We start from the raw sequence: 10523 nt of genomic DNA, 5'->3' as shown, positions 1-10523 counted from the left end.
AGGAAGTAGGTGGGAGTCGAGGGCGGCAGGATTGGATTAAACATATGCGGTAGGAGAGATTTAGGGGCTGTCGTGTATGGGCTGCAGGGTTAATGTGGGAGTAGGGACACCCGTTGAGAGAAGCATCGGGCAGACGCAGCGGTAGGAGCCTAGAAGAGGAGGTTGGCGAGTCAGGGTGGGCTTGCCCGCCATCCACAGAGTCACGGCTAACGGACTACCCGCGCTCGCCTCGCATTCCTCGCACGCCCTTCCCCGGATATCCTCCCCAGCCTCTCTCAACACCTAAACAGAGGCCTAAATGTATGATTTAAGCTTATTAAACACAAAACATATTCACGGTGATGGCAGTAGCGCATATACGCACGTGAGCGTGAGCGTATACGTATGCAACTCGGAGTTTGTATTGAATACCAGGCTAGCCAGAGAGTGACGTCACAAACTCCGCGCGACGTCCGACCGAGACAGTACCACTCCGCGCAAACTAGTTCCACGTCTGGCCTCATCTTTTCGGAAAGGCTCTAATGTCATATATTTTTCTTATCATTTTAATGCTAAAACTAATTATTTTTATAATTTTTATAAGATTAACCATCACAAAAATCGAAAATAAATAAACGCGCTAATGTTATTAGGTATTTTAGTGGAGGTTGGCGGAGTGATACTCGGCGCAATAAAAGCTCTAGCTCTGAACATCTCACGAATAGTACTACGTTGACCACGGAGGCGCGTACTACGCCTTCTCTCAGTCGGTCTAACCAGTCGTTGATCTTTGAGTGCGAGATTTCCGCTGCGAACATTGGATTATCTGTATACAAGTCCACGGCAGTGTTGACAGTGGATAGTATGTTTAAAGTGTTTACTTCAGTGAATAATTATTTCAACGCAGGCCCAGTAATGGGCATCCCACAAGAAAAGGTCAAACAAGGTTGGTGTCTAGTGAACTCTGATTTTTTGGTGCAGATATTTTCTTATAAGTGGAAAAAAGTGTTATATTAATTACAATTACTCTAAATGTTTGTTATTGCAGTACTAAATTGCAGTACTAACGGGCATCTTTTCTTTCCTTATTACAGTGCCCATGCCAGTCCGGGAACACCACCACCATCACCACCACCACCATCACCACCACCATCACCACAACAACCACAATCACCACACACAGCAGCCCTTCGATCGCCAGTACAGAGTTGAACATGAGGTTTTGGGCGAAGGTGGTTTCGGACGTGTGTATGCTGGTTTCAGAATCAAAGACAACCTGCCTGTGGCCATCAAGCAGGTGGCGAAGTCCCGAGTTCCAGCCTGGGGAACGGTAAGTTGAAACTTGTTTGTTAAGTGACGGGTTGCTGTCACATTTAAAATTGTTGTGTTAACGACAGTGATGTAGAAGTGCACGCACAAGCGAATACGTGAAAACTGAAAACATGACTGGCTGAAAAAAATATATCCTAAATTGAATTTGTGAAAGGAAATTAATGGCATTGATTTTATGAAATCAAAAAGTGTGTTAAAATAGAAGTCCTTGGTGTATGAGGTTGAGGAGACGAAGCGCCACCGTAACCTACTTCCAGGGCTTGCCGCATCACCTCGTGTGTGTATCGAATGTTTCTCTTGTAGATGTCGATCACACGGGTGTGGTAGTGGCAGAGCACGGCTGTGTCCTGGTCACTTAAGGAGGCCAAGTCACTTGGCCTGTGTGTGGACTGGATGACTTAGGAGAAATCAAAACATGGGGTAGATTGGAAAGTAATAGTGAGGGGGAGTTAGTGGTGGTGTTGCTCCTAGCAACAAGTGGCGCAATGGGATAAAATGCGACGCATCTAATTCTTGCATGACCTCGTCAAACAGGAATTGGTGTCAGTAAATATGATGGTTCTTACTGTGTTTGTATTATATGGGTCAGGTGCGTCGAACTAAGTTGACACGTGTGATAAGTGAATGGTGGGAAGGTCTTGCACCACAGAGCAGGTGCGTTGTTATGTTTTCCGTCCTTGTGTGCATATTTGAGATTCATATTTCTTGCTCGGGGAGTTTTTAGTGTATTTGCGTGTTGAGATTTAAGTCGTGATAAGTGTTTCGCGTGACGTGTTTGGGTACATTGAAAAGTTTACTTATGGTGTACTGGGACGAGTAGTGCGAGGCTACGTTTTATATAATATATAAACACTTCGTTGGTATATATTTGCTGTACAGGTGATACAGGGTCATCCACAGCTGGCGCGAGGCTGACGGGATGGGAGAGGGGAGGGGGGGGGGGTTGAATTTTTGAGAGGGCCCAAGGGAGAATGTTTGGTTTCACTCACGGAGCCTCGGATCATGACTTTCAAATCGATGTGGCGAGTCCGTCCTTCGTCGCCTTACGGTGTTGCGCAAGAACTTATTTATAGTTCCTGAAGGATCTGGGTATACACTTCTGTTTACTATGGCATCTAACGCACATTGTTATTGTTTACTCGTCCTGGCCCAAGACACATGTGATTAATTAGTAAACTACAAGTACAACATAAGATATAACTGATATATTTCTAAATTTGAGCGAGCTGAGAGTGCAGAGTACAATAACTGGCGACAGGTACAGGAGTGGTCCAGAGGTCACGCGCTCAGTCTGGGGGCGGATTACCAAGGACTTTAAGCTCCTGCAGACTAGGGGAAGAGGATTGTTTGCAAATGATGACCAGCGGAACATTGTACACCACAAGTTAACACAGTGATCGTTGTGTAAACTGTGGTTTAGACATAAAACGGGCTATATTGAAAACTCGAGGTACGTTGGCAACACGATACTAAACGCATGGTGACTGGACAGGATGGTGGTGGGGGCAGCGGGTGGGGGAGAGGGCGGTAAAACCCACTTCTCCCAGTCTGTCGTCATGGCGAAGCGTCGCTCCGACCTCGTGAGGAGCAACGGAGACACGTCTTGGAATTCATCAAAGCGCTTATATTGATAAGGAGAGACGGACTTAAAACATGCGCTCCCACTTGTTACTTTGTGCCCTGACCGTGTGAATGTGTTTTATTTATAATTTTTTTGGCCTTGAACGTTGCTTAACTTCATTAGTGAGCCTTTACGTGGCAGTAGTGAACAGGTCATACTGCATCTGTAATTGGAGCATCGCAACAAACATTACTTGATGGGTCAGGGAAAACAGGAGAGACCGGGAGACTTTTGTTGCCAAACACTCTAGTCAGACTCGTGCCAGTTGCCAAGTGAAAGTAGCCTGATCCTGCTTCCTGGAATAAGCCCAGCTTATGGGGAATCAGGGGTGGGTATAGAAAAATATGTTCGCTTGTGTGTGTGACTTCTGGAAAAGCTTTTGAGGTTTAACATAGTTAGTCTTTGCATTATGTAATGGATATAGCTAATGGCTGGAAATATGTTGTGTAACTTTGTGCATTGGGTTCATGTTTTGTACTTCTTGTATTACAGATCAAAGGTGAGCGAGTCCCCCTCGAGATTTGTCTGCTAAGGAAAGTATCACATATCCCAGGAGTGATCAAGCTCATTGCCTGGTTCGAGCTGGCAGATTGCTTCGTCATCGTTATGGAGCGACCTGAGGCCGTGAAAGATCTCTTCGACTACATCTCCGATAGGAAGCAGGTGCCCGAACCAGAAGCACGGTACCTCTTCCGCCAAGTGGTTGATGTGGTGAAGCAGTGTCATGCCGCCGGGGTCATCCACAGAGACATCAAAGATGAAAACCTTCTCATTAGCACAGACAGACAAGGCAGAAAGGTTCTCAAGCTTATTGACTTCGGCTCCGGAGCATTCCTTAAGGACAGCATCTACACAGACTTTGACGGAGGTGAGTTTCGACAATTATCACTTATACATCATTATATATTTTTGAAATATGTTGTTAAAGTAAATATGTAGGAGGGGGGGGGGGTGTTGAGTCATAACGGGCGTCACCTGGTGGGTTTGGTGGCGTAGCGGCGGGTCGAGGCGGCGCCTGGCGTCAGGTTACCGTGGCGCCGCGCCAGCACCTCACGCGACCCGCCGCCGCCACCGGGGGGCGTCCCCCCCTCTCCCTCCCCGACACTGGGAGTAATTTTAGGCGGAGTGGTCACGCCGACCGCTGCCCAATCAGTGATTTGTGTCATTCTACAATTGCTAATGGTGTCTTCTCTTGTTGTTTCAGGTACCAAAGTGTATGCACCTCCCGAGTGGATCCAGCACAATCAATACCAAGCCGGACCTGCCACCGTCTGGTCTCTGGGCATCCTGCTGTACGACATGGTCACCGGCGACATTCCCTTCGCTCAGGACGACCAGATCCTGTCCGCGAGATTAAACTTTCGCATCCCCGTCTCCGAAGAGTGCCAGAACCTTATCCGCCTCTGTTTACGCATCCGACCTGAAGACAGACCATCCTTAGAGCAGATCCTTCAGCACCCATGGATGAAGGGACCCAGGGATTCTGGAGCGGGCCTCGTAGGGTGCATGGGTGGTTCCCTAGGACCCATGGATTTCTTCTCTGATTCCTTGCTAGACAGTGATGCCTCCTCTCTGGATAAGCACTCAACGGGCAGCGACGCTTCCCGCGAGTCAGAGTCAGAGTTTTGACGGCCGGGAGGAGGGTAGGCGCCCTGATGAACCCCGTCAGAACCCAGCCTCTTCTTAGATTCTCTTGTCCCCACCCGGAGGCGCTGGTCGCCATACCTCGCAGCTCCGCCCCGTCCCGTCTCCAAGGTGTCGGGGCGGCGCCCTCAGGTTCCCCTAGCCTGATCGGTGCTAACCCCCCAGTAAGGGACCCTTGTGCCTAGTGCACACTTATCTCACCAAAGCCTCGGCAACATTCGTCTATATGCCCTCGGGCCTGGCCAATGTTCTTGTCTCATTTTTTCTCTAAGAGAAGTTGTAAATAATGTAATTTAAAGCTATATTTATAGTAAGTTATATTGTACATATTGTATGAAAATAATGCTTTTAATATTAATTTATCTGTCATGTTCTCATGTGCAGACAGTGGATGCCATCAATGCAACCCAATTTTTGTATTAAACTTGAACGTTTATACAAGATTCCTATTTTTGTAAGAAATAACAAAATTCCAATGATGCAAATAAATTGCTGCATTTTAAAACTTGTGTAATGTTTATTGCCTTTCAATAATATGGTCCTGAAGCTTCAGTAAATATGATCTAACACAGAATCAAATGGCAACTAAAGATTGAAAAGATTCACGATAAATGAAGCAATAAAGGACAAAAAAGATGAAAAGCCATAGATGGAAGTAATGTCTATAACAAAAGAAAAAGAGACAACATATTAAACCAACTGAAGTAAACAAGAAAGTACCTGTCTTTAGCCACAATAATACACTGGACACAAAACAAAAACTTCCCATTCATTCTCTTCCAAGGGTTATACATCAGCACGGTTCATAATTTAACATGTGAAAAGCATAATTCTACACAACATGCAAAATGGCCCCCCTCTTATGTCGATTGAAATATAACCTGAACACTTACTTTTTTTTTTATTAAGCAACAATAGTACACTAGATCTTAGTCTCTACAACAGACAACGTATAAACAACACTCAGAATAACAAATAGATAATGGAAAGGGGAGCTAGTGCATGTGGCCACCACCTGAAGGGAAGTGCGAGGTATGTGGGATAAACCTACGGATAACTCACATCACATTTCATGACTTCCAGACCTGTATGGAAAATAACAGTGGAGATGAATTAATGTTTATAACTGGTATATTTGTTCACATCTGCTACAGTACCTATTTCTGAAACCACACGTCATAAATTATAACCACCACATGTCACAACACAACCACGGCATTTTACCAGATACAACCAATATACTGTACAACCACCACACGTTACAACATACAATCACCACACGGCACAACTTACAACCACCACACGGCACAACATACAACCACCACACGGCACAACATACAACCACCACACGGTACAACATACAATCACCACACGGCACAACATACAACCACCACACGGCACAACATACAACTACCACACGGTACAACATACAACCACCACACGGTACAACATACAACCACCACACGGCACAACATACAACCACCACACGGCACAACATACAACCACCACACGGTACAACATACAACCACCACGTTACAACATACAACCACCACACGGCACAACATACAACCACCACACGGTACACATACATACAACATACAACCACCACACGGCACAACATACAACCACCACACGGCACAACATACAACCACCACACGGTACAACATACAACCACCACACGGTACAACATACAACCACCACACGGTACAACATACAACCACCACACGGCACAACATACAACCACCACACCTCACTATACTGTTATCACTTCTTCACTACTCAAGACGTATTTTCTTCACAGTATTAAAATATGAACGATTTCTTATTGGCTTAAGTGTCTCACCTAACCTAAATGTCTCACCTAACCTAAACTAACCTAAATGTCTCACCTAACCTAACCTATCTTAACTAACTTAACCTAACCTAAATGTCTCACCTAACCTAAACTAACCTAAATGTCTCACCTAACCTAACCTATCTTAACTAACTTAACCTAACCTAAATGTCTCACCTAACCTAAACTAACCTAAATGTCTCACCTAACCTAACCTATCTTAACTAACTTAACCTAACCTATGTGTCTCACCTAACCTAAATATCTCACCTAACCTATCTTAACCTAACTTAACCTAACCTAAATGTCTCAACCTAACCTAACCTATCTTAACTAACTTAACCTAACCTATGTGTCTCACCTAACCTAAATGTCTCACCTAACCTAAATGTCTCACCTAACCTAACCTATCTTAACTAACTTAACCTAACCTATGTGTCTCACCTAACCTAAACTAACCTAAATGTCTCACCTAACCTAACCTATCTTAACTAACTTAACCTAACCTATGTGTCTCACCTAACGTAACGTAACCTAACCATGGTGTGTGGAGGGTCTCGAGTGTTAACAATGTCCTCAAGACTACTACCTCGTCCACCTGACTTGGGCTCTCAACTCCCAAGGGGCTCTAGAACTCCCACAAAGAGTCACAGAGAGCTCTTGTAGGAAAAGTATTACAACACAGAGCTCATGTACAAAAATGTGTGTTGACGGTGAGAGAGTTATACACATTTCTTGTTATTTAGGAAGGTGACTGTGTGGGCTTCTTTGATAGATATAGGTGGTGGTGGTGAAAAAGGCTTCTGGTAACAAGGAATGGTTGTCGGGATATTTTTAGCGGCAGATAGTTGCTGTTCAACATCTCCTTGTTGACAGAGAAATGATAAACCTAGGTATTTCGGCGGTCACAAACGGGTGTTAAACTAGATTTTATGAGTACAAAACTGACCAGGAAGAATTATACGAGTCCATAACTAGTTTTCAACGTGTGCTGAATGCTGGACTAGTCTCGGCCTTGCCACCTAAGGACGGCTCGTGTCCAACAGGTAAATAACTCTACGGATTTATCAAGCAGATTTTACTTGGCTGCTGCGGAAATGGTTCTCTCTGGGGGGGCACTCTGGAGATGAGGTACAGCTTTACCACCCACGTGTACTGCCGGTGTTTGTGTTTACTTAGACATAAAATAATATTTCTTGACGTCGGCAATAACCATGCATGAGTCAGAAAATTTAAAAGGTAATCTATCATAAGAACAACAAAATAAAAATTAAAGAGGGTATTTTCCAGGTAGCAAAAGTATTGAAGAAAAAAATGCATTCCCAGGAGCTTTAATATCGGCCAATCAAAAAGCCATCAAACCTTATCGAATACCAAACCTTCAGCTCATGTGTTACTCTAATAAGCAATGACATCACGAGGCCAGCAACTAAGATTAACAAAAAAAAAAAAATAAATAAAAACTGAGGGAAGGTATTGAATAAAACCTAGTCTCGGCACCATATTCATTCGTTTTCCAATGGTTACGTTCATTTTACTGGGAAACCGTTGAGTGTACATTAGACCACCTGACGTCTTGACCACGATATAAATGGATGAAAGGATTTTTAAAGATGAATAAAACAGAAGTCCCCCCCCCACCCTGCCTGGAAGCAAGACAGAAAACCTAATCGTGCTTTCAGTAACTGGTTCAGCTCCTACAACAGATACAAGAGCACCCACAACAATGAACTGGTGGTGAGTTCATAGAGTTAATAAAGAAATTGTGTGAGTGAGTGAGTCAATGAGTCAGTCCCAAGGATACAAACTCCTCCTTGTATTGTATAACATAAACGTAAAATCTGTAGAAAGGTTTATAATAAGATTAGCGAGTAAGGGAGGAGCCAGGCACCAGAGGGAACGCGTGGAGCAGAGAGCGAGATGATAGGGTACAGTGGTGGCAGGGTACAGTGGTGGTAAGGTACAGTCGTGGTAAGGTGCAGTGGTGGTAAGGTGCAGTGGTGGTAAGGTACAGTGGTGGCAGGGTACGGTGGCGTAGGGTACAGTGGAGGCGGGGAACAGTGGTGGTAGATACAGTGGTGACAGAGTACAGTGATGGCAGGGTACAGTGATGGCAGGGTGCAGTGGTGGTAGGATACAGTGGTGGCAGGGTGCAGTGGTGGTAGGATACAGTGGTGGCAGAGTACGGTGGGGCAAGGTACAGTGGTGGCAGGTTACAGTGGTGGCAGGGTGCAGTGGTGGTAAGGTACATGAGGAGGTGTGGCTTCAGGGAGTAGAAAAGTACATTGGTGGTAAGTGGCAGTGGTGGCAGGTAATGGTGGCAGGGTACAATGGTGGCAGGGCCAGGTGCGGCAGCAGTGGTGTTTAGGTGCAGTGGTGGTGGTACAGTGGTGGCAGGGTACAGTGGTGGGTATAGTGGTGGCAGAGTACAGGCAGGAAGCTACAGTGTGGTGGCAGAGTACAGGCAGGAAGCTACAGTGTGGTGGCAGAGCACAGGCAGGGAGTGGTGGCAGAGTACAGGCAGGAAGCTACAGTGTGTGGCACAGGCAGGAAGCAACAGTGTGTTTCAGGAGTACAGGCAGGAAGCTACAGTGTGTTGGCAGAGTGGCGGGAAGCTACAGTGTGGTGGCACAGGCAGGAAGGCGTAGGGCAGGAAGCCAAGAAAAAAGTTGGCAAAGTATTAACAGGAAGCTACAGTGTGGTGGCAGAGTACAGCAAGGAAGCTACAGTGGTGGCAGAGTACAGGCAGGAAGCTACAGTGTGTTGGCAGAGTACAGGCAGGAAGCCAGGTGGTGGCAGAGTACAGCAGGAAGCCAGCAGTGGTGGCAGAGCACAGGCAGAGAGCAGCAGAAGCTACAGTGTGTTGGCAGAGTACAGGCAGGGAAGTTACAGTGTGGTGGCAGAGTACAGGCAGGAAGCTACAGTGTGTTGGCAGAGTACAGGCAGGAAGCTACAGGTGTTGGCAGAGTACAGGCAGGAAGCTGTGTTGGCAGAGTACAGGCAGGAAGCTACAGTGTGGTGGCAGAGTACAGGCAGGAAGCTACAGTGTGGTGGCAGAGTACAGGCAGGAAGCTACAGTGTATTTCAGAGTACAGGCAGGAAGCTACAGTGTGTTGGCAGAGTACAGGCAGGAAGCTACAGTGTGTTGGCAGAGTACAGGCAGGAAGCTACAGTGTGTTGGCAGAGTACAGGCAGGTAGCGTCAAAATGCAGTCAACATGCACCGAGACCGGGCGACTCCAGGTGTACCCGCTGAAAATCAATACTCAAGTAAATGCACGGGTCTGTCAGGCGGACCCAGACACGTAGCACAGCGCTCACTCCCTCCACCACCACTCCCTCCAACACAACCACCCTAACTCCCTCCACCACAAAAACCACCCTCACTCCCTCCCTCCACCACAACCACCCTCACTCCATCACCACAACAACCACCCTCACTACCTTCACCACCATAACCTACCCCCATCCCCACTTCCTCCACAACAACCACACTCACTCCCTCCACCACCACAACAACCCTCACTCCACCACCACAACCACTCTCACTCCACCACCACAACCACCCTCACTCCATCACCACAACAACCACATTCACTCCCTCCACCACCAACACACTCTGCACCATCACTATTCTTACCAACAACACAACCACCACCCACACCATCATCACCTCCACCAACAGCGCCACCTTCACCAGAACCTCCCCCCAGGTACAGGTACTAGGGAGAGCCACCAGGGGGCTGTGTGTGGTGCGGCAGAGCAGGGCGGACCCCCACCTTTACCTAACCTTTCCTTCCTCATTCACAAATTCCTCCATTCTCGTCGACACAGCCACACGCTCCTCACTACCTTGGTCCACCTCCACACACCTTTACCTGGCATCAATACACCTTAAATTTCACCTTCGATACCCACTGTTGACACTCCCTAATTAACCCTAAGCACCATAGTTTAACGTCCATTGTTTAAGAGTCTTGATATCATGTCGACACCACCTAAGTCTACACTCTACATCAATGGCGTATCCTAATCTACAGTCAACCATCCAGGTTATCTTTCAATACTCCAATATAGTGTCGACACACCTTCCATCCTTATCGATATACCCACC

The 10523-nt window shown here is 46.5% G+C and overlaps 1 protein-coding gene across 1 annotated transcript; it reads left to right on the top strand.

Moving 5' to 3' along the window:
• The first annotated feature begins 692 nt into the window (after positions 1–692).
• LOC121869762 (serine/threonine-protein kinase pim-3-like) lies at positions 693–5081 on the top strand. The gene is made up of 4 exons (XM_042371328.1): positions 693–925; positions 1074–1309; positions 3425–3800; positions 4137–5081. The coding sequence occupies exons 1-4, from the start codon at positions 844–846 to the stop codon at positions 4559–4561; spliced, it is 1119 nt and encodes a 372-aa protein (XP_042227262.1). The 5' UTR covers positions 693–843; the 3' UTR covers positions 4562–5081.
• The last annotated feature ends 5442 nt before the right edge of the window (positions 5082–10523 follow it).

Source organism: Homarus americanus, unplaced genomic scaffold (genome assembly GCF_018991925.1).
Source record: "Homarus americanus isolate GMGI-L3 unplaced genomic scaffold, GMGI_Hamer_2.0 scaffold40157, whole genome shotgun sequence".
Lineage (NCBI taxonomy): Eukaryota > Metazoa > Arthropoda > Malacostraca > Decapoda > Nephropidae > Homarus > Homarus americanus.
Note: the sequence above shows the minus strand (reverse complement) of the source record. Positions and strands in the feature narration are given on the sequence as shown.

Bases quoted from the DNA above. Each gene is read 5' to 3' on its own strand.
- LOC121869762 (XM_042371328.1), top strand. From the start codon at position 844: ATGTTTAAAGTGTTTACTTCAGTGAATAATTATTTCAACGCAGGCCCA. The intron at 926-1,073 runs GTTGGTGTCTAG...TCCTTATTACAG, and splicing joins ACAAGAAAAGGTCAAACAAG to TGCCCATGCCAGTCCGGGAA. The intron at 1,310-3,424 runs GTAAGTTGAAAC...CTTGTATTACAG, and splicing joins GAGTTCCAGCCTGGGGAACG to ATCAAAGGTGAGCGAGTCCC.